Raw genomic sequence first — 24,235 nt, 5'->3', positions numbered from 1 at the left:
AGGCGGGGGAGGGACGCTAAAATGCGCCACGGAGGGAGGCTTCCTGGATCCTTGGGTCTCAGCAGCCGAGGCTGGTTTGGTCAGGAGAAAGGGCAGAATGAAAGGGCTGGGGAAGGGTAAGCTCCTCGCATGGCGTCGGTGGGAGCCCAGCAGTGTCGGTTCAGAGATCTCCCCTCAGTCTGCTTTCCACTGCTACTCACTGTGCAGTGCAGAGCTCTTCTAGAAACTTAGAGTTGCTAATTACTAGTAGTTTGGTTTAGAATGCCTGTGAGATAGATGAGAATATTTTCAATTGAAAGAGTGAAAACTTTGTAGGATATATTATTGAAAGCAATAGTTGTTCATGTGAGTATCTTTCTAATAACTGCTCTTCCACTCATAAAAGCCAGTGAGAAAACACCCTTCAGATCTACTATTGAGTATGTTTTTACAATAAAAGGCGAGTAATGAATTAAAAATAATAGCTTCTGGGAAATAGAGGCAATAATTACTTACGGTTTCATGTTTCCTTTTTGTGCTCCAGTCCAACCAACTGGCCAAAGTGAGCTCTTGTTTGTCTCAGCAACGTGAAAGCAGGACACTTACTTAGAGGAATACGTTGCAAGCCATGAACATGAGTGAATTGATCCCTCTTACTCTGAGCTCACTGAATTTTTTTTCATGGACTGGAAATTTTTTTTTTAAGTTAGAAAACATTAAAAGTCTTTGCTATAAAAGGACCTTTTGAAAGGTGACAAACCACCACTATTTTCCAGTAATATCATTTGGTAAGCTTTTAACCTCTCTTTATGTTTAAAGTACAGCTGACCCTTGAATAACATGGGGGTAGGGATGCTGACGCTTCGTGCAGTTGAAAATCCAGACTGCTCTCTCTCTGCCTCCAAGACAAAGGAATTGATAAATGACTCACCCCAGGACAGCAAGCTGAAACAGTTTGGATAGAATCAGGACTCCAACTCTAATTCTTTTGATTCCATATATTGTGATCTGTAGTTGAACACAACTCTTCCCCACACTTAGTTAATTTAAAGATGTGTAAAATGAAAATATAGGTACTCATTTGTTGAAAAATATCTGCATATGAGTAGACCTGTGCAGTTCAAACCCATGTTGTTCAAGGTTCAACTGCAGTGCCTTGTCAAAGACGCTAGAAAATCTTCCTTTCAATTACTAGACAAACGGGTGACTGTCCCTGGAAGTCACATTCACATCACAGAAGCAGTGCTAATTGAGAATCATTTCTTTTTCCTTAAATGTTTTCCTGGGAACGATGAAATTAACATCCTTTTCCAGGTAGCATCTGTATTGAATCTTAAGAGAGACGTCATTGTTAAAGTTTTCCCCATTTCTTTTTATTTTTACTGTAAATTTTATTGTTTGCATTTGCACAGGGATTTTTTTTTTTTTTTAATTCTTGCACTAAAGAGCATAATCCTTTAGTCATTGGAATTGCTGTCAGTAATCTGTGGTCAAAGCAAAGCCCATCCAGAAACCTGTACGTTTGTAACTTCACCTAACGGGTCTTTTTTTTGCAGAGCAGTGTGCCTCATTATGTAGTTCAGTATAGCAGAGAGACTGGGTTGAGAGTCAGAAGATTAGCGTTTTAATTAGCCTGGGGGATTTGAACACCTCTCTTTACTTATCTGCCCCTCAGTCCTTCATCTGTCAAAGGAACACGCTAGGTAGGATTTTCTTGTAGCTCCTTCAAGTTCAGAGCTGCTGATTGGTTAGAAGTCGAGAATCTTCTGGGCCCTGGCGCCTGAGAGGTTGTCAGAGGAAAGACGCCGCTCTTTCTTGGTTCGGTCCCGTGCTGGGAGCCGCGTCAGTCATTTCTTTTTCTGGAGTGATTCCAGGTTGTCTTTCTTCATTCCGGTAGATGTTTGACTGGATCACGCACAACAAGGGCCTGTTTCTGAACAGCTACACTGAGATTGGGACCAGCCATCCTCATGCGATGGAGCTTCAGACACAGCACAACCACTTTGCCATGAACTGCATGGTAAGATCCTGTGGGAACAGAGGTATCCTGCCTGTGCAAGTATAAAATGGGAGATATTTACACAGATCATTCCCAGCACACTGCGGGGAGCCCCTGCAGGGGCTTCTGACAGTTCAGGGGCAGCAGCTGACCTCCAGGGGCGGGAAGTTCTCTGTGGGAGCAGTGTTCACGTAGCTCATTTTAAGCTTTAAGCAAACAAAAGCGAAAACAAGCAAACAGACAAACCAGTGAAACTCGAACCAATTACTTGGCCAGGGCCGCGTGCACGGTTTTGAGTCTGGCTCCTGCGCTGTACGTCCTGGGAGCCCGCGGGGCCCAGAAGAGCTTCTCAGAGGCCGAGCGGGCCTCCCGGACCAGCCCAGCGTCAGTTTGCTGGCCGCCTGCCCTTCACGATGAAGGAATACGCCAGCCTGCTGCTCACCTGAGGGGCATCCTCAGCTCCCGTCACACGTGAGCGCTCCTCCCAAGATGAGCGCAAGGACTCGGGTCTGGACGCCAGCCGTGCCTGGAATCCTTTGGCTCCCTTTGATGCCCTGGGCCGCTTGTGATTCGACAGCTGCGAGACTACAGTGCAAACAAACACCCCAAAAGAACCCAACAATGAATTTTAAATAACGGTCTTATTACATTTTTGGAGTTAATATAACTGCAGTAGGGCTATATATTGTTCTGTAGGGTATATGGTTACTTCTCTAGAGAGTTATTCTAGAAATTTTCACCTTAGAGACAGAGTTTTGGTGTGGACCTTGAGCCAGAATTACGAGAATTCACCCTCTTAGCCTTGTCACGTGCGTTAAAGAGCACTGAAAAGATGCGCAGACGGGGTCTTCGTTTAAATTAGTTCAGTAAGATGCCATTTAATTAAAGTTCAGTCCGCAAAGTGCTCCACTTTAGGTAGTTTCAAAGCTAAGATTCAGCGATAAAGTGTTTGTAATAGACACTATCCCAGAAGTTTGATACTGTTCTTGAGTTTGAGGTAAGAGAATTTTGGGGTTAAATGATTCAGCCCGGGGAGAGGTGAGGAGAACGCAAATGTGGGCCTCTGGGGGAAGTGTCTTAGAAGAATTTGTTCCTAAAAAAATTCCTATCAATTTTTCAAAATATTCTGAAACTTCTACTAATGGTGAAAGGCACACTCAGCCCACCATATCACATACTTTAAAAACCAGAAATGTTAAAATATATTTTGTAAAAACTAGAAATGACCAGAAAGGGTCCTCTCCCTCCCCCAGCATTACTATGACACATTTAGGAATCAGCAGAAGAGGAAGCACGTGTGAAAGACAGGCGCGGTGTGCTATGAATGTAGAAGTTTTTAATTCTGACTCCTGCAGTCTGTTTAATCTCTTTGAGCCTCCGTTTCCTAATCTCTAAAGTGGGGATAATCTCTGCCTAACAGGGTGTTACATTATTTTACTTACTCTGTATGTGTAAGACACTAAGCAGAGTGCTGAACACAAAGTAAGCACTTGATAAATGGTAGTTATTATCAGTGATGTTATCATCTAATTAAAAATACTGTTAGTATTTTTAGTATATTATAGTAAGAAACTCTTAAAAGTGTGGATGACTTTTTTTAGGTTTAAGTATATTTTCTGTTTTTCTATGATACACTTTTATCACTTCTCTAAGTAAAAAATTTAATTCAAAAAGGATGTGGTAACCCTGTGCCCTGCGTGGTGACAGCTACTGGGAGTGCTTTCCAAGCCTGCCAGCCCCTGGTTCCGAACACCTCCCTGAGTCCTCAGTATCTGTCTAGGACACTTATTTATGCAGAACCGGGGCCTGTTAACCTTCAGCCCTTTCTTGTGCTATCTACAGTGTTTTCAACATTTTTTGACAAAGAAAATGAAAGTGCTGGATATCAGTAAGCAAAGTCGATAATCTTTTAAGAAAGCATTTTAAGGGACAGCAACAATCGTGCTCATTCTCCTATCACAGGTATTTTTAAAGGCTATGGTGGTAAGAGTCTAGGTAGAGGTACTTCTAACGCAGGGAACTGTACACTTGTATGTTGCCGTGCTTGTGTACACACTCATTTGGGCTGTGTGCCACGTGGTTCCTTCCTCCTGCAGTAAGTGACAGAGGTATGGACGAGGCATAAAGCGTAGAGCAGTACTCTACGTGTGGAGCACAGTCTGTTTGAGGGGATGAAAGCAGTCCAGGGCCCTGAAATAGCATCAAGGTGGGAAGGACTCCCCTCTGTGGGACCCACAGTGGAGCCATCCAAATGGACAGCTCTTCTCCGGATTCTAACAGAGGGCATCTGCTGACGCTCTTCCCAACAGACCTTTTGGGTAGATTTTCCTCTTTGAGCATACAGAGGAAGCAAAACTTAGTGCATGTGGCCACCTGTCACCGGAGAGGGAGAATGCATGTGAGAACGGCAGGCACCACTCTTGACCTAGAGGACACTAGTTAGAGCATTAATGCCACATGAGGCAGTGAGGCCAGTTCCCCATGGATTGTGGCCTTGACTGACTGTCACAGCCTCACCAAGTACCCCCTCCCTGCCGCTGCAGACACCCGGATGTGTGGTAGCTGATTTGAGCCTGCAGTCCAGAGAAGTACCTCCGAGACGGGCGTCTGGCTTTCTAAACCCAGATAAAGGCGGCTCCACCTAGTTTAGGTTTAGGTCAGAAGCGGCGGAAAGGAATGAGTACATGAAGGAACAGAGACAGAACAAGAAGTGTGTTCTCTAGGCCGCCTACTTAGGTGGGCCAGAGACCAGGTGACAGCGACAAGGCTCATGCAGGGGTCCAGGTGCGAGCCAGCGGGAGATGGGCCTGGAGGACCATGGCAGGAAGGAGGAAGACTGTAGAGGCGTTTGGGCAGGTTGGATAATTAGATTTGATTTAGGGGCAAGAATCGGAGGAGCCAGAGGCGAGTCTGTGGTTTGGGGAGACCCATTGCAAGGTGAAGGGTTGTGATGCGTCACGAAAAATAATACGTAATGCGTACCTGAGGAGCCGCAGCCGGGGATTTGTTGAAGGTGTGCATTCCTCACTCTGCCTTTGCTGCAGTGTGACCCTTAAAGAAGATTGAAGGTGGGAAGGGAAATACCATGGGGAGAACTCCTTTTGCAAGAAAAATGCTTTTGTTTTTTTTTAAAACCTTGCACCCTTATTTGGCGGCAAGCTAGTGGACTTGAAGACAGAGATTGCAACACAGGAGAGAAGTGTGATTTAAAGTTTGAACACAGCACTGTTCTGTTCGCACCCCAGTTCATATTCCTTGGTGAATGTGAATCCATTTACAGATTTTCTGTTGGCACCAGAAAGATGACTTGGGCTTATGCAGAAAGGAGAGCTTGTTTTCACACAAAACAGCCTCTGGTTGCTAAGTACATACTTTGTCGTTTCTGGCTCCTACTTACAAACTGCAGTGGTGGGTTCCTGCAGTTCTGGGTAACTGCGTGCCATCTGGACCCTTTTCAGGATTTGAGGCCAAGGAGCGAGTCATAGTGCATTCGTGTGCACCCACTTGTGTGTGTGACTGCTTCGTGTCTAACAGTATCCCTCCCAGCTAGTTGATCTGTAATTTTGCAGGTTTTTTTTTTTTCTTTTTTTTTGTCGTACGTGGGCCTCTCACTGTCGTGGCCTCTCCCGTTGCGGAGCACAGGCTCCGGACGCGCAGGCTCAGCGGCCATGGCTCACGGGCCCAGCCGCTCCGCAGCATATGGGATCTTCCCGGACCGGGGCACGAACCCACGTCCCCTGCATCAGCAGGCGGACTCTGAACCACTGCGCCACCAGGGAAGCCCTGTAATTTTGCAGTTTTAAAAATAGAAACTGAAACCAGTACCTATGGTTTATGGAACTCCAAATAGCAAAACACATGTCCTATTACCCCCCAGCTGAGTCTGCTTTTAAAATGTAACTTTTCAGCAAGCGCTCTCCGCATTGCTGGGAAAGACGGCCCGTGCGCCTTCCCCTGACCAGCCCCGCTTTCTGCCCCCTTCGCAGAACGTGTACGTGAACATAAACCGCATCATGTCGGTGGCCAGCCGCCTGGTGGAGTCGGGCCACTACGCCTCCCAGCAGATCAAGCAGATCGCCAGCCAGCTGGAGCAGGAGTGGAAGGCGTTCGCGGCCGCCCTGGACGAGCGCAGCACTCTGCTGGACATGTCGTCTGTCTTCCACCAGAAAGCCGAGAAGGTCAGTGCCTGGGACCTCCCCCACCAACCCCCGCCCCCGCCCCGGAGCCCTGTGTTCACACGGCAGAGCCCAGGAGGACGCTGGGGCGCTGAAGTCCACGGCTGCGCCCAGCCCGCTGTGCGACCTCAGGCACGCTGTTCCACCTCCTCGTCCCTTACTTTCCTCATCTGTAAAGTGGAGAGAAAAGTACGGACTTGAGGGGCCGTTGCATGGTGTAATGCGATCATTCATATTAGCTGCCTTGCACAGGGCGTGGTACGCTGTAGGGACTCGGAAGTGGCAACTGCTGTTCTTTATCCCCTCCTGTCCGTCCTCCTCATCACCTGAGAATTCCACTTAGGATGCTTTGGCAGCAAGTAACAGAAAGCCTGGCTCTCAGGTTTAGACATCAGGGGTTGTTGAGTTCTTGTCTCACAACACAGGGAACTGGAAAGTATAGGGAGTTCCAGCCGCACAGTGGCGTCAGGGCTGGGTGGGCTCCTGGCTGGGCCTGGCCATCCCCTGGGGTGCCAGGTGTGTGCTGCAGCCCCCAGCGCCGGCCTCTCTACTGTGGTGTCCCACGCGTGCAGGATAGCGGTGTCGTGTCCTCTCACCTTCTCGGGCAACAGTGTTTTCAGAAGGTCCCTCCAGCCCAGCCCGCTTACCTGCAGTCCCCTCAGCCAGGAGAGGGGTGCCTGCCCACACCCTGGCTTCAGGGGGGCGGGGAAGGGCGGTTCTGGGTTCTCAGCCTCCCTGGCAGGGGCAAGGCTCTGCCAGCCAGGGCTGCAGTGGGAAAGTGGCTTTGGGATATGGTTTCCAGTGTCCCTCACAGTCACTAAGTCATTTGTATGGACTCGGCTTCACATCAGCTTCATCTGCTGATGCACTGGTCACAGTACCTTATTTCAGAGGGAACGTGTGATGTGAGCCCTTAACGCTCCCCACATGCCCACAAACAGGCAAACCTGCTTCAGTGAACACGCTTGGAAAACAGCGAAAGGAAAGTGAATTGCTGTGACTCAGATGCTAGTGGTGGAAGCCTGGGTGGTGAAACACCTTTTCAAGACATAGAGGAAGAAAGGTCAGGAACTTCGGGCCACTAGGAAGACACAAGTGGTTGCCTTAATTGAAAGGAAGAACACTAGTAGAGCTTCCTCAGGGATAGTTCTGGGAGGAAACCTACACGCATAGGGCTTTGCACTGACGCTTCTAAGAAGGAAATAGTATCCCTTTAATCTAGAAACAGTCTCTGTTGAGGAGTGAAGGCAACAAGGGAAGGTAGAGGCCTCAGCTTGCCCGGCATCTTGGCAGGGCAGCTGGAATGTTGCACAAGGTGCTAATTATGGGTGATCTCAACTCTAGAAACCTTTACAGTTGTGAAGCAATTGAGGAAACAGAGTGGGATAGAAAGAAGAAAAAATCTTAATAGTCACATGTGAAAGCTGTGAGTACAGACTTGGCAGGTTTCAGTGGTCGGATTTTTCTGCTAACTGTATGCATTTCGGTAGTTTGATGATAAAGGAGAAACAAAGCCCCCTACCCAGAAACAGTTTGAATTAAAGTAAGAGGAGCCCCCTTCAGCCTAAAGCAGCGCCGTCTACACTTCCCTGTGGCCACCTCTGGTCCCTGTCATTGTCAAGGTCGTGGTGTGTTGTTCATTGGACATTATCGTGGGTGGGAGAAGAGCTTTGTGGCCCCTGCTCGTGTGCCATCTGGAATGGTAACATATAGTGTGGGCTGCAGCCACCCCCTGGGCCTGGAGGTGTGTGAGTTGCTTGTGGGCCCCTAGAAAGGTCCTTTAAGATGATGTGAATAAAGGTGAACAAGGACAGGCTGCTTGGGGGAATAATGGAAAGTCTGAAGCAGAATAACACATAGGGAAAATCTCTCTAACGATGGCAGGTTTCAGAATTGCAAATAAACCCAGAAGATTAATTGCTGCTCTGACCTACCTGAAAATAATGTAGAAATGTGGGTGCCATGGAGTGTTTTCCCCCCAGTGTTTTATTATAAAAATTTTTAGACATGCAGCAAAGTTGAAAGAGCCTGAGGTGTTTTTATTTGGATAAAATAATGGCTGTCATTTATGGATTTGAAGGAAATGCAACTAGATGAATACACTGTGGAACAGAATTTCGTGGGATCCTGCCTGAGCTCTAACAGTGCTCGCAGTCCCTGCGTATCGGTGGCCAGAGAAGATGCCAAGCATGACCTTAGGGAGAGTGGGCTGGTGAGAAAGGCCGGCATCTCTCACGGGCCCTGACTGAGGCGGTGTGGCCTGCACCCGGCAACTGAAATGTCCGGATGGGGCCGACCGTAGGTCGGCTTCGGAAAATGTTTCCTTACCCTCAAGTACAGGTATAATGTGTATCTTCCCCTCCACTGACATTCAGATGCGCGGAAGAAGATCTCACCTCCTAAGTAGTTTTCCTCTTCCCAGGAGAGGGATCTCTGAATAGGTTAACTTTGTTCCCTCCTTTAAAATGCTCTGTCTTCTAGTTATGCTTCAGCTGTTCTCATAAACTCAGTAGGGAACGGACCAGAACCTGGATATCATAAATAAGGTTTCCATCACAGCCACCCCTTTGACCCTCATCCAGTTCTCATTAAGAATTTAAATCTGATTAGGGTGACAGACCCTGTGACCCTGTGGTTAATGGTGTCACTGAAGGAAGCAGCCTTCCCGGAAGGGTGACAGCTCGGCTTTGGAGGGGTGTGTGCTGTGCGCCCAGCCTGCTCCTGTCTCTGTGGTGTGTTCTTCTGTTGGTGTTCGTTTGTGGGTTTTTTTTTAATTTTTGAATTTAATTTTATTTTCTTTATACAGCAGGTTCTTCTTAGTCATCAGTTTTATACACATCAGTGTGTACATGTCAATCCCAATCGCCCAATTCATCCCACCCCCACCCCACCCCCCGCCACTTTCCCCCCTTGGTGTCCATACGTTAGTTCTCTACATCTGTGTTTCTATTTCTGCCCTGCAAACCGGTTCATCTGTACCATTCTTCTGGATTCCACATATATGTGTTAATATGCGATATTTGTTTTTCTCTTTCTGACTTCCTTCACTCTGTAGGACAGTCTCTAGATCCATCCACGTCTCAACAAATGACCCAATTTCGTTCCTTTTATGGCTTAGTAATATTCCGTTGTATATATGTACCACATCTTCTTTATCCATTCGTCTGTCGATGGGCAAGTAGGTGGCTTCCATGACCTGGCTATTGTAAACAGTGCTGCAATGATTGGGGTGCATGTGTCTTTTGGAATTATGGTTTTCTCTGGGTATATGCCCGGTAGTGGGATTGCTGGATCATATGGTAATTCTATTTTTAGTTTTTTAAGGAACCTCCATACTTTTCCCCATAGTGGCTGTATCAATTTAAATTCCCACCAACAGTGCAGGAGGGTTCCCTTTTCTCCACACCCTCTCCAGCATTTCTTGTTTGTAGATTTTCTGATGATGCCCATTCTAACTGGTGTGAGGTGATACCTCTTGTAGTTTTGATTTGCATTTCTCTAATAATTAGTGATGTTGAGCATCTTTTCATGTGCTTCTTGGCCATCTGTATGTCTTCTTTGGAGAAATGTCTATTTAGGTCTTCTGCCCATTTTTGGATTGGGTTGTTTGTTTCTTTAATATTGAGCTGCATGAGTTGTTTATGTATTTTGGAGATTAATCCTTTGTCCGTTGATTCGTTTGCAAATATTTTCTCCCATTCGGAGGGTTGTCTTGTTTATGGTTTCCTTTGCTGTGAAAAAGCTTTGAAGTTTCATTAGGTCCCATTTGTTTATTTTTATTTCCATTACTCTAAGGAGGTGGATCAAAAAAGATCTTGCTGTGATTTATGTCAAAGAGTGTTCTTCCTGTGTTTTCCTCTAAGAGTTTTATAGTGTATGGACTTACATTTAGGTCTCTAATCCATTTTGAGTCTATTTTTGTGTATGATGTTAGGGAGTGTTCTAATTTCATTCTTTTACATGTAGCTGTCAGCACCACTTATTGAAGAGACTGTCTTTTCTCCATTGTGTATCTTTGCCTCCTTTGTCATAGATTAGTTGAACATAGGTGAGTGGGTTTATCTCTGGGCTTTCTATCTTGTTCCATTGATCTATGTTTCTGTTTTTGTGCCAGTACCATATTGTCTTGATTACTATACCTTTGTAGTACAGTCTGAAGTCAGGGAGTCTGGTTCCTCCAGCTCTGTTTTTTTCCCCTCAAGACTGCTTTGGCTCTTTGGGATCTTTATTGTCTCTATACAAATTATAAGATTTTTTTGTTTTAGTTCTGTAAAAAATGCCATTGGTAATTTGATAGGGATTGCATTGAATCTGTAGATTGCTTTGGGTAGTATAGTCATTTTCACAGTATTGATTCTTCCAGTCCAAGAATGTGGTATATCTCTCCATCTGTTGGTATCATCTTTAATTTCCTTCATCAGTGTCTTACAGTTTTCTGCACACAAGTCTTTTGTCTCCTTAGGTAGGTTTATTCCTAGGTATTTTATTCTTGTTGTTGCAGTGGCAAATGGGAGTGTTTCCTTAATTTCTCTTTCAGATTTTTCATCATTAGTGTATAGGCATGCAAGAGATTTCTGTGCATTAATTTTGTATCTTGCTACTTTACCAAATTCACTGATTAGCTCTAGCAGTCTTCTGGTGGCATCTTTAGGATTCACTATGTATAGTGTCATGTCATCTGCAAACAGTGACAGTTTTACTTCTTCTTTTCCAATTTGTATTCCTTTTATTTCTTTTTCTTCTCTGATTGCTGTGGCTAGGACTTCCAAAACTATGTTGAATGATAGTGGTGAGAGTGGACATCCTTATCTTGTTCCTGATCTTAGAGGAAATGCTTTCAGTTCTTCACCATTGAGAATGATGTTTGCTGTGGGTTTGTCGTATGTGACCTTTATTATGTTGAGTTAGGTTCCCTCTATGCCCACTTTCTGGAGAGTTTTTATCCTAAATGGGCGTTGAATTTTGTCAAAAGCTTTTGCTGCATCTATTGAGATGATCATATGGTTTTTATTCTTCAGTTTGTTAATATGGTATATCACATTGATTGATTTGTGTATACTGAAGAATCCTTGCATTCTTGGGATAAATCCCACTTGATCATGGTGTATGATCCTTTTAACATGTTGTTGGATTCGGTTTGCTAGTATTTTGTTGAGGATTTTTGCATCTATATTCATCAATGATATTGGTCTGTAATTTTCTTTTTTTGTAGTATCTTTGTCTAGTTTTGGTATCGAGGTGATTGTGGCCTTGTAGAATGAGTTTGGGAGTTGTCCTTCCTCCACAGTTTTTTGGAAGAGTTTGAGAAGGATGGGTGTTAGCTCTTTTCTAAATGTTTGATAGAATTCACCTGTGAAGCCATCTGGTCCTGGACTTTTGTTTAGTGGAAGATTTTTAATCACAGTTTCAATTTCATTACTTGTGATTGGTTTGTTCATATTTTCTACTTCTTCCTGGTTCAGTCTTCGAAGGTTATACCTTTCTAAGAATTTGTCCGTTTCTTCCAGGTTGTCCATTTTGTTGGCATAGAGTTGCTTGTAGTAGTCTCTTAGGATGTTGTGTATTTCTGCAGTGTCAGTTGTTACTTCTCCTTTTTCATTTCTAATTTTATTGATTTGAGTCTTCTCCCTTTTTTTCTTGATGAGTCTGGCTAATGGTTTATCAATTTTCTTTATCTTCTCAAAGAACCAGCTTTTAGTTTTATTGATCTTTGCTATTGTTTTCTTTGTTTCTATTTCATTTATTTCTGCTCTGATCTTTATGATTTCTTTCCTTCTGCTACCTTTGGGTTTTGTTTGTTCTTCTTTCTCTAGTTCCTTTAGGTGTAAGGTTAGATTGTTTATTTGAGATGTTTGTTGTTTCTTGAGGTAGGCTTGTATAGCTATAAACTGCCCTCTTAGAACTGCTTTTGCTGCATCCCATAGCTTTTGGATCGTCGTGTTTTCATTGTCCTTTGTCTCTGGGTATTTTTTGATTTCCTCTTTGATTTCTTCAGTGATCTCTTGGTTATTTAGTAGTGTATTGTTTAGCCTCCATGTGTTTGTGTTTTTTACGGTTTTCTTCCCTGTAATTGAATTCTAATCTCATAGCGTTGTGGTCAGAAAAGATGCTTGATATGATTTCAATTTTCTTAAATTTACTGAGGCTTAATTTGTGACCCAAGATGTGATCTATCCTGGAGAATGTTCCGTGGGCACTTGAGAAGAAAGTGTAATCTGCTGTTTTTGGATGGAATGTCCTGTAAATATCAATTAAATCTATCTAGTCTATTGTGTCATTTAAAGCTTCTGTTTCCTTATTTATTTTCATTTTGGATGATCTGTCCATTGGTGTAAGTGAGGCGTTAAAGTCCCCCACTGTTATTGTGTTACTGTCAGTTTCCTCTTTTATAGCTGTTAGCAGTTGCCTTATGTATTGAGGTGCTCCTATGTGGGGTTCATATATATTTATAATTGTTATATCTTCTTAGATTGATCCCTTGATCATTATGTAGTGTCCTTCCTTGTCTCTTGTAACATTCTTTATTTTAAAGTCTATTTTATCTGATATGTGTATTGCTACTCCAGCTTTCTTTTTATTTCCATTTGCATGGAATATCTTTTTCCATCCCCTCCCTTTCAGTCTGTATGTGTCCTTAGATCTGAAGTGGGTCTCTTTCAGACAGCATATATATGGGTCTTGTTTTTGTATCCATTCAGCGAGCCTGTGTCTTTTGGTTGGAGCATTTAATCCATTCACGTTTAAGGTCATTATTGATACGTATGTTCCTATGACCATTTTCTTAATTGTTTTTGGTTTGTTTGTGTAGGTCCTTTTCTTCTCTTGTGTTTCCCACTTAGAGAAGTTCCTTTAGCATTTGTTGTAGAGCTGGTTTGGTGGTGCTGAATTCTCTTAGCTTTTGCTTGTGTGTAAAGCTTTTGATTTCTGCATCGAATCTGAATGAGATCCTTGCCGGGTAGAGTAATCTTGGTTGTAGGTTCTTCCCTTTCATCACTTTAAGTATATCATGCCACTGCCTTCTGGCTTGTAGAGTTTCTGCTGAGAAATCAGCTGTTAACCTTATGGGAGTTCCCTTGTATGTTATTTGCCGTTTTTCCCTTGCTGCTTTCAGTAATTTTTCTTTGTCTTTAATTTTTGCCAGTTTGATTTCTACATGTCATGGCATGTTTCTCCTTGGGTTTACCCCGTATGGCACTCACTGCGCTTCCTGGACTTGGGTGGCTATTTCCTTTCCCATATTAGGGAAGTTTTCAACTATAATCTCTTCAGATATTTTCTCGGGTCCTTTCTCTCTTTCTTCTCCTTCTGGGACCCCTATAATGCGAATGTCGCTGTGTTTAATGTTATCCTAGAGGTCTCTTAGGCTGTCTTCATTTCTTTTCTTTCTTTTTTCTTTATTCTGTTCTGTGGCAGTGAATTCCACCATTCTGTCTTCCAGGTCACTTATCCGTTTTTCTGCCTCAGTTATTCTGCTATTGATTCCTTCTAGTGTATTTTTGATTTCAGTTACTGTGTTGTTCATCTGTGTTTGTTTGTCCTTTAATTCTTCTAGGTGTTTGTTCTTTAATTCTTGTAGGTCTTTGTTCAACATTTCTTGCATCTTCTCAATCTTTGTCTCCATTTTTTTCCTGAGGTCCTGGATCATCTTCACTATCATTATTCTGAATTATTTTTCTGGAAGGTTTCCTATCTCCACTTCATTTAGTTGTTTTTCTGGGGTTTTATCTTGTTCCTTCATCTGGTACATAGCCCTCTGCCTTTTCATCTTGTCTACCTTTCTGTGAATGTGGTTTCTGTTCCACAGGCTGCAGGGCTGTAGTTCTTCTTGCTTCTGTCTGCCCTCTGGTGGGTGAGGCTATCTAAGAGGGTTGTGCAAGTTTCCTGATGGGAGGGACTGGTGGTGGGTAGAGCTGGGTGTTGCTCTGGGGGGCAGAGCTCAGTAAAACTTTAATCCACTTGACTGCTGACAGGTAGTGCTGGGTTCCCTCCTTGTTGGTTGTTTGGCTTGAGGCAACCCAACACTGGAGACTACCTGGGCTCTTTGGTGGGGCTAATGGTGGACTCTGGGAGGGCTCACGCCAAGGAGTACTTCCCAGAAGTTCTGCTGCAAGTGTCTTTGTCCCTGCCAGCGTCCTTGGCCACAGCCTCCCCCCGCTCCTGCCGGAGACCCTCCAACTCTAGCAGGTAGGTCTGGTTCAGTCTCCCCTAGGGTCACTGCTCCTTCCCCTGGGTCCCGATGCACACACTACTTTGTGTGTGCCCTCCAAGAGTGGAGTCTCTGTTTCCACCAGTCCTGTCGAAGTCCTGCCATCAAATCCCACTAGCCTTCAAAGTCTGATTCTCTAGGAATTCCTCCTCCTGTTGCCAGACCCCCAGGTTGGGAAGCCTGATGTGGCGCTCAGAACCTTCACGCCAGTGGATGGGCTTCTGTGGTATAAGTGTTCTCCAGTCTGTGAGTCACCCACCCAGCGGTTGCAGGATTTGATTTTACTGTCATTGTGCCCTTCCTACCGTCTCATTGTGGCTTCTCCTTTGTCTTTGGATGTGGGATATCTTTTTTGGTGAGTTCCAGTGTCTTCCTGTCAATGATTGTTCAGCAGTTAGTTGGGATTCTGGTCTTCTCACAGGAGGGAGTGAGAGCACTTCCTTCTACTCCGCCATCTTGGTTCAGGGCCCTTATAAAGACTGAAACCCAGTCTCGTATTAGCTCAGTCCTTTTAGGATCCAGTCATTCCCTTCCAATTTCTTCATCCTTTGGAGGTGTTTTCTGCTTTCTTCCTTTCCAGATATTTGCGTTGAGTGAGAGGACAACAATTTCAGCAGTTATAATCTCTTCACATCTTACTCATGTTCGTTTGTGGTTTTATAAACGTAAATCTTGCGGTTCAAACTAGATGAGAATGACGTTTCGTAGACTCTGCTTCCAGAGGTGTCTTGGCCATTCATTCTCTCCCAGCCTCATCCCCAGTGAGGGTGTGCACAGGATCAGAACGTCAGTTTGCAGAAATGGAGACACGACCACAAGGTTACTGGTTTCACCAGTAGACAGTGTCTACGGCTCCAGCCTCCACTTTGTTTGGTCATGTGTTATATCCCTTTATGTTAAGAAGCTTCATAGCACACTTGTTAGAATTACCTTTTTATAAATCAAAGAATTAAAGTGATTTGATTTTACTACACCTTAAAATCTCCAATTTTCACTATTTAAGAAAATTATGAGAGCTGCACTGTCCAGTATGTTAGCCAGTCACCACATGTGGCTATTGAAATTACTTAAAGTTAAATAAAATGTATTAATAAAATAATTTAAAAATAGAATTAGGGACTTCCTTGGTGGTGCAGTGGTTAAGAATCCGCCTGCCAATGCAGGGGACATGGGTTTGAGCCCTGGTCCAGGATGATTCCACATGCCGCAGAGCAACTAAGCCTGTGCACCGCAACTACTGAGCCTGCGAGCCACAACTACTGAGCCCACGTTCCACAACTACTGAAGCCCACGTGCCTAGAGCCTGTGCTCCATCACAAAGAGAAGCCATCGCAATGAGAAGCCTATGCACTGCAACGAAGACCCAACACAACCAAAAATAAATAAATAAATTTATTTTTTAAAAAAAGAATTAAACTTCACCTCCTTAGTCACAATATCCACATTTCAGATGCTCAGTAGCAGCTTGTGGCTGGTGGCTGGTGGCCTCAGCAGCACAGATGGGCGTTTCCATCACTGCAGAAATTCTGCTAGTGCTGCTAATGGTTTACCTTCAGAGTGAACCATAAATCTGATCAGCTCCTTTTATCCATGACTGTATGGGCCTCTATAATCAGATAATAGCCAAAACCAAAGTAACCAGGACTTGTATAGCTCTTTGAAATTTACAAAGCCCTTTAATACAAAATCTCATTTCATCCTTAAATCAGCCCAGTGAAGGACATGGGACTGATGGTGTTAATGTCCTTATATTCCGTTTGGGGAGTGATTTACCCAAGCTGGGACTTTCTTCAAGGTCTAGGAGAGTCTTTTGCTCCTGACCTGACAGCACACTGTTTCACAAACAAAGCACTTAGATTTATTTTCTTGTAGAATTTCACGTTCGTGCTTTCCTGGGGGCACAGTGGTTGAGAGTCCTCCTGCCGATGCAGGGGACGTGGGTTTGTGCCCCGGTCCGGGAAGATCCTACATGCCACAGAGCGGCTGGGCCTGTGAGCCATGGCTGCTGAGCCTGCGCGTCTGGAGCCTGTGCTCTGCAATGGGAGAGACCGCAACAGTGAGAGGCCCACGTACTGCAAAAAAAAAAAAAAAAAAAAAAAATTCACGTTCCATAAAAAATTTTAGAAGTAACATTTACTTTGAATATATCATAGTTATCATCTGGATAATTTTATCATATGTCTGGGTTGAAATTTAGAGGAAAATATTACAAATACTGTATCAGTATTCCCTTTTGAGTTTTTAAGGCAAATAGTACACATGTATTTGTTCCCATTTTAATGTCATTTCACTTTGTTAAAAGCATAGGTCTAATTCTTGGCTTGTAGTAAAACAAAAACAAGATTCTCATGTGATAGAAAGGGATTAGAATATATATCTGTATACATGAAAGAAAAAGATACTAATGAAAACAGGTGGAAGGTACTTAGAGTGATCATTGGCATATTTTGGTTCAGATTGAACCTGTCTTCTCCAGTTTACTCTGTTGGAGCCATGAGACCTGGATTCACAAGTAGAAAATGCATGATCCCTTCTGTGACTTTGCTGGGCCGAGAAGGGAGCCCATCTCCCTTAAAGGAACCAGGAGAGCGAGTGTGTTTATTCATACTCAGGGAGTAGAAATGATGAAAGAAAAAGAAAAAGTAGGGTAATATCTCCTAGAAATGAAAGCAGAAGCGAGGAAATTAGAAATAAGAAAGGAAACTCTGAAGTTTGAATTCATAAATGTATTATATGTATAAAATTCAACCAGTCTTAATTTTTCCAAAGAGTAGAAAATCCCCATAAGTAAGTATTTTAAACATTTACCTTCTGGGAAGTTTCTGTCCCTTTGTCTCCTGAATCGGTGTAACCGCCTGTGCTCAGCTAATGCTCCATCAGGCGCTCCTGTTGGGCGTGAAATTCACTAGGTTGGGTGATCCCAGCACACTGGAAGCCCCTGCTCGCAGCAGATGGACAGCAGCGGAATAAATGCTTCTGAAAATAAGTTTGCTCATTAATTATTCAGGCTCTCCTTTTAAAGCTTTTGTATTAATCACTCTTCCCTTGTCTGCCTGCCTCACTTTTGCAAACCGGTCATCTTCTACTCAGCAGCACTGAAGTGACCTTTCTGCTGAGCATCAGAATCCTCAGCTCTGAAGCCGGTTCCTGGTTTGAATCCAGAGAAGCCTTGAATTCCCTTGCACTCTCCTGCCTCTACCCCCAGGCTGGCCAGACACATTTTGGTCCACATTTGAGCATTTAAAGCATCACAGACTCAACTGGTGCTCTGATCTCGCTAGAGTACAGCAGCCACTTTCTGTTGTCCTTCAGGAAGTGTCAGGCTCTGTGCTGGACATTCCCCTGGTGTTCCAAACCCAAAACATATTTGTCAGGATGGTAAGAGAGGTGTGTGCGTGTGTGTGTAGGGGGTGTGTAGTAAAGTGGTCAGAGAGGTTTCTAAGCAAACACACCAGCGTCCCTCCCCCTCCCATATTCACAGGGCACATTATATTAATAGGCTCTAGGAGGTTCTATTCTATAGGTACCTGTTGAACTTTGACCCCAAACTTGATTCTGGGATGCTTTTTCTTTGTGGAATGCCTGTTAACATCCTCTTCCTTGACTCTCCAGATAGGGATTGCTGCTCTGGCTCCGATCTCTTTCGGGCGTTGAGCCTTTCAGAAAGCATTCAGGGACTGGAGCTTGCCCTTTAGAGTCTAAGGTTGCCATCTTAGAAATAAAAGACAAAAATTGTGCTTGTGCAAAAGTCCCTGTAAAAACCATGGCCAGGTTTATTTCTGTCGTTGGGGTATTTTAATCGAGTGAATTTAGATGTGCAGAGTCCTTGTTCCACAAGATTTCTGTGTAGCTGTTCTGCCCTATGTTTTTAGAACTGGGCTATGTTTCTGCAGGTGAATATAATCAATACTTCTCCAGATACTTTAAGAAATTATAAGGAAGTTAAGTAACTACAGGCATACATAAAACTGCTCAAATGTTTCTCTTTACCGATAGCTTCAAAAGCTGGGGTTGAATATATTTTAGTGGCCTTCTTGGTACAGTAATATATTAGTCTGACACTTCTGCTTATTGTGAAGTGTTGTGTAACCAAAACTTGTTTTCACCTTGTTACATCAGAAGCATTTTATCCTCTCCTTAAGAATATGTTCACCTCGGCTTTGTTTTGGGTGTTTTGTAGTGGCCAGTGTGCAGGAGCAGTTAATTGCTGACTTGACCTGGTGATTTTTTTTTTTTTTTTTTTTTTTTTTTTTTTGCGGTACGCGGGCCTCTCACTGCTGTGGCCTCTCCCGTTGCGGAACACAGGCTCCGGACGCGCAGGCTCAGCGGCCATGGCTCACGGGCCCAGCCGCTCCGCGGCATGTGGGATCTTCCCGGACCGGGGCACGAACCCGTGTCCCCTGCATCGGCAGGCGGACTCTCAACCACTGCGCCACCAGGGAAGCCCGACCTGGTGATTGATTAATGTTGATGGTTAACCTCAGTCAATTTTGTATTTGAAAAAGGTTTACAGTAATTTAAGAGTCGGCGTCACATGCAGTAATGGAAGAAGATGGAGTGAAATCGAGATCAAGAATGCTTATAATCATCAACTTGACCTAATTGTAGGACACTCCATCCAAGAAATACTTAGACATATGCCTAAGTAGTCATAAGTGTCTTCATGCAGAGGGGGAGAGGTATAAGGAATTTTCTTACTACGTCCATTGCCGTGGTGGTGTCAGGAGGAGCTGTAGAGGAGGGTACTGAGGACCTTCCCCTGGGCCTGCATCCGTTTAGTCATGTTTGAAGCCGTCAGAAACCACATGCTATCAGCTGACACTTAATGCCCTGGGAATTAGTTTCGAGTCCTAGGATTTGCATACAGGTGTTTTTTTGAGCCAATACATTAATGATAAAGGGATTTTTATAAACAATTATTATTCAGGTGACTTGTCTATTTTAAGTTCCTAAAAATGTCATAAGTACCTGGGAGGTTATTCTCACATATATTTTAAGAGAATTATAGCACGTTTCTTATCTGGCAGGTCACTTACCCTGCATTAAATAGTCACCCTCTGCATTCCTTGATAAGTAGAAAGACGGCGCGGAACGAGCGTAAGCGAGGTGAAACCCAGGGAAATATCTCAATGTCTATTTGGCTTAATTGAAGTAGCGTCTTCAGTTGGGCCTTCTGCTGCTTGCCTGTGATGCTTAACCGCGATGGATGCTGATAGGATCCCCCTAGGAAATTTGGCAGTGATTTCTCAGCTATCGATGAGTCCTGGGATGTGGTGGTGGCAGTGAAGAAGACGGTAGGTAGCAGCAGCGACCCAGGACGGCAGCCTGCAGCTCACACTCTCCTCGTTTACGTGCCAAGTAGGAAGAGCCCAGTGATTCCCCAGCCTCCCTTCCATTCAGTGGGCACCGCTGAGGAGTTTCGGCCCCGTTCGCTTGGTGTCCTTTGATTCCTGTGTGTATTTGCTTCTGGAAAGGTAGACAACTGGACCCCCTGCTCTTCCTAATGACAGGTAGATGACTTCAGGAATCGTCCGTTGCCGTTTTAACGTAAGAGGAAAGCGGGAGGGCTGGACTACGGCTCCAGGAGTAGGAAGAGGCTGAGGGGAGGAGGTGGACGAGGCTTCTGTGCCTTCCGTGGCCAGCAGCGCGGAGCAGTCGGAAACACGGATTCAAACGCACAACGGGAGAATGAACCAGGTTGCCCCAGACCGCTCATGCAGGGCAGAGGTGCTCCCACGGGTGACCACAGAGCCGCCCGAGGCTGTCACTTCACATGCAGCTTCCTGGGCCCAGCCCCAGTGCTGCCAGAACCTAAGCTGGAGGGGGGCGGCCGCAGAGGCCAGGAATCTGGTTTGAGAACTCATGTCAGTGCCATCGGAGATGGAGGCTCAGCCGTGCTCTGTTCTTAGACTCTCTCTCAACCACGCTTATTTCAAAACCACGTTAAAAAATAGCTACTTCTCAATATTATTTGCTATTGGTAGACATAATCCTTTTTTTTGTTTGTTTCCATACCATCCCAGTACATGAGCAACGTGGACTCGTGGTGCAAAGCCTGTGGTGAGGTGGACCTTCCCTCCGAGCTACAGGACCTGGAGGATGCCATACATCATCACCAGGGGATATATGAGCACATCACCCTTGCTTACTCTGAGGTGAGTGGTCAGATCTACTTCAGCTGTAAAGCAGCACTATTTTTGTGTCATAGCGCTGAAAGTTGAAAAAATCAAATTTTTGGCTAGTCTAGAAGAAACTTACAAGTTTCGAGTTGAACTGAAGTTTCACTGTAGCTTTTGAACAGGAGTTGGGGGTGAGGGCTAGTGAGTGAAACAGGACAGAGCAGAGAGCAGTCTCTTCACGGCCCTGCGACGTTTGTGCATTTTCTTTAGAGTGCTTAGATTGTCATCTGCTAAAATCAATGAAATTGTAATCTTCTTGACTACCTCTGTTTAGGAAATAGTATTTTGTGTGCTATTCAGTCTAGTCAAACTCAATCTACTATTCCTGAATGAAACTTTCTAGAAAAGAGGGAAACCTGATATACCTCGTGTTCTGGATTTCAAAGCATACACAGGGGCTTCCCCGGTGGCGCAGCGGTTGAGAGTCCGCCTGCCGATGCAGGGGACACGAGTTCGTGCCCCGGTCCGGGAAGAACCCACATGCCGTGGAGCGGCTGGGCCCGTGAGCCATGGCCGCTGAGCCTGCGCGTCCGGAGCCTGTGCTCCGCAACGGGAGAGGCCACAACAGTGAGAGGCCCGTGCACCGCAAAAAAAAAAAAAAAAGCATACACAGTTTTTTCAAGTGTGTAAAGCCACTTGCTGTTCTAGGAATCTAAGTGGACCGTTTTCTTTATTAGTTTAAATTAATTATTTAACATATTCCTGCTTTATTTTCTGCCACGTTCTGTGCCAGGCTTTGTTGTAAGGACGTTATGTAATCACTTGTTTAATGCCTTCAGCTCTGAGGCAGGGACTCATACTAACCCGCTGTTACAAATGAGGAAAGCGCGCTGCAGAGGTCAGGTGACTTGTGCCTGGTTAACAGCTTGTAGGAGGTGGAGCGGGGACTGAACCCAGGCAGGCTGCCTGTGTGTTCTCAGCCACCACTGTGCTAGATGCAGTGACAACGACAAATACACGTAGGTCCGGGCAGGTCACTCTTGTCCACGTCGTGGTCATCCGGCCCTTCCGGCCAGTCTGCCTTTATGATACTGGTTAAGTTCCTGGAGGGGAGTGGGGAGTGGGTAGGAGTTCTGTGCGTGCTTGCTTCCAGCATCTATAATACTATATGCTCACAGGAAAGATTACTGTGAGACTCCAGTAAGAAAATGTTCCAAACCACCTGGCAGAGGGCTGAGCACGGAGTAGATGTTTAGGAAGAACAGTCAGCCTTCTGTAGCCACACGTCTGCGTTCTGGATGTGCAGGGTCACCTGTTCTCCGCGGTTGTAGAAAAGAGACTTGAGCATCCACTGGTTTGGGTATCCATGGGGGGTCCTAGACCATTCCCCCTTGTTACCAAGGGGTGACTATGTTTAAATCCAGATCTTCCTTGATTTGAGCCACATCCACACCTGTCAAAGTTGTTCGGCCATTTGATTTTCAGTCTGACACGTCCTGCTTCACCAAACAGCTGTCATTCTCATGTCCTTGGGCCCTGGTCTCCTGACCCCACCATGTCCGCGGGTGAATTAAATGAACGTGTGATGCGCTACAATATTTGCTTCACAGTGTGGTCCAGTCTCCTGCCCGAGAAAGTTGATACGTGTTTGTTTCTCTGGACACCTCTTTACTTAGCATGATCCCTCTTTAACACTATTTTATGTTGTCATGCAATTAAAAAATAGTCAACTCTGTATTATGTTTCTTAATTTTGCATCAGGTGTTTATAAGCTAATTTGGTTATCTAGTTTATTAGAAACTGTATAAATAAGTGATAGCTTTTTTAATAGGAAAAGTGAAGTCTGAACAGATCTGTAGTTTTTTAATCACTCTGATTCATGAGGAACGTGTGAGTTCCAAAGAGCATTAAGTTCTTCCCCCTAGTGTACCATCTCCATGCATCGTCTGATTTTGACCTGTAATATAGAAAGTGGATGAATGACCCTGTTATCCCTGGTATAACTAGGCCTTCACCCATCTTCTTATTAATGATTTTCTTGGGAGCAGCTTTTCAATTGCATTGGTAGGTTCCAGATTGCTATGGGATTGAACAGCTCACACACAAGGTGATTGGCAGGACTGGGCTACAGTCTTCACCTACAGGACTTACCTCGGACTCAGCCTGACCTGACCAGTGTCGTCCTCTGGCCTGGTGGCCAGTCAGCCTGCCCGCTGCCCCTTGGCACTTTTAGCCAAGAACAGAATTCTCTCACCGTTTCCACTGCCTTCTGTAAAAATGGGGCATCTTAACATGGGAGCTTAGGTTTACCTGTGGTGTGGTTTCATTAGATTTTAAATTGGTGCTAATAATTTAAAATGATTTGATGGCAAGTAGATTTGATGGCAGGTAGCTTCCCAGGCTTAAACCACAGTTTTTAGCCTAAGAACATGTTTGCAACTGAGCTGTAAACTCAAGGAGACAGTGGTTGGAACTAGATGAACAGAAAAGACTTTCAGTAGAAGAGAATGAATTGAAGAGAAATTCAGTAGAAGAGAAATTTTTTTCCCTTGTAAACTGTTTAAATTTGGAGGTAGTTTCAGGCTGCAGAAAAGTGTTAGAACAGGGAGCTCCCGCGTCGCCTTGACCGGATTGCCCGGTGGTTTGCGCTGTCCTCTGCCCCCGCCTCTCTCCAGCCCTCACGTTGACACTGACACAACACGACCATCCTGCCCACGGGCCATCCGTATTTCCCCCTGTCCTGGCTACGTCTCTTTCTCTTTTCCGGCCCGGCAGCATGCGGTACGTTAGTGGACGCGTCTCACCGGCCTCCTTCACACTGGAACATTCTTTAGTCTTTCTCTGCCTGTGTCTTCGACAGTCTTAGAGTTCAGGCCTTTCCTTCTGTAGGATGACCCTCAGCCTCCCACCCACGCAGTTTTCTTGGGGAGCTGACTGGGCCGAGTGTCACAGCAGGGGCACAGGATGCTGACCCCCCCCACGACTGCCGGTGCTAACCTTGACCACCTGGTGAGGTGGGCAGCGTCTATACCTCAGACTTCTCACGGCCTTAGCGTCCCTGCTGACTCCTGCCCACGACAGCGCCACTGCGATGCCCTCAGACGCTGGGGACCTATTTCCATGATTCCTTCTATATTCATTAGGTGACCTTCTGCTGTAGGAAGGACTTTATTTCCTTTCTTCCCCATTTTTTAATTTATTTATTATTTCAGTATGAATCTATGAAATCTTATTATATTCCATGGGTTAAAATCCAGTACTCTGTTTTGACGCCTAAATTGTCCACGTTTGGACAGTGGGACAACTTAGGCCTCGTGTTTCTGTGTTTTTCTGATCTGTCCTTATCATTATTGGAGTGTTACTATCTAGCATAACAGGATGTTCCCAGGCTCATCTTGTTCTTTTCCTGCCTCATCCCTGAGATCAGGCGTCTCACCAAGAGGTTCTGGTTCCTTGTAGTGTTGCATGGTATTTAGAAACACGGATCTGGCTGCTCAAGAATGTTCACTTGCTTGTGGGGTGCCAGTGCTTCTAGGCCGTCTGAGCAGAGTCAGGAAGCATGTGAATGTAGATACCCATCCACCCACCCACCCATCCACCCATCCATCCATCCATCCATCCATCCATCCATCCATGCACATACATCTACAGCTATTGCTGTGTCTGTGTCTGTCTCTGTTTTAAAACCGCACATGTTCCTACTGACACTTCCATCTCTAATCCAGTACCAGCCTTTCCCTTTCTCTTTATAAATCCC

The 24,235-nt window shown here is 44.9% G+C and overlaps 1 protein-coding gene across 1 annotated transcript in view; it reads left to right on the top strand.

The window, feature by feature from the left end:
* TRIO (trio Rho guanine nucleotide exchange factor) overlaps window positions 1-24,235 on the top strand; it is a gene marked incomplete at its 5' end in the record, with an annotated part of 376,660 nt that overhangs the window by 160,856 nt on the left and 191,569 nt on the right. The window contains 3 exons of the mRNA XM_079704002.1: window positions 1,877-1,999; window positions 5,965-6,156; window positions 20,383-20,514. Of these exons, the coding sequence (XP_079560128.1) occupies window positions 1,877-1,999; window positions 5,965-6,156; window positions 20,383-20,514 (447 nt within the window). The remainder of the gene's footprint in view (window positions 1-1,876; window positions 2,000-5,964; window positions 6,157-20,382; window positions 20,515-24,235) is intronic.

This window comes from Hyperoodon ampullatus, assembly GCF_949752795.1.
Source record: "Hyperoodon ampullatus genome assembly, chromosome: 4".
Classification (NCBI taxonomy): Eukaryota; Metazoa; Chordata; class Mammalia; order Artiodactyla; family Ziphiidae; genus Hyperoodon; species Hyperoodon ampullatus.
The sequence above is the reverse complement of the archived record's forward strand: the minus strand, read 5'-3'. Positions and strand labels throughout refer to the sequence as shown.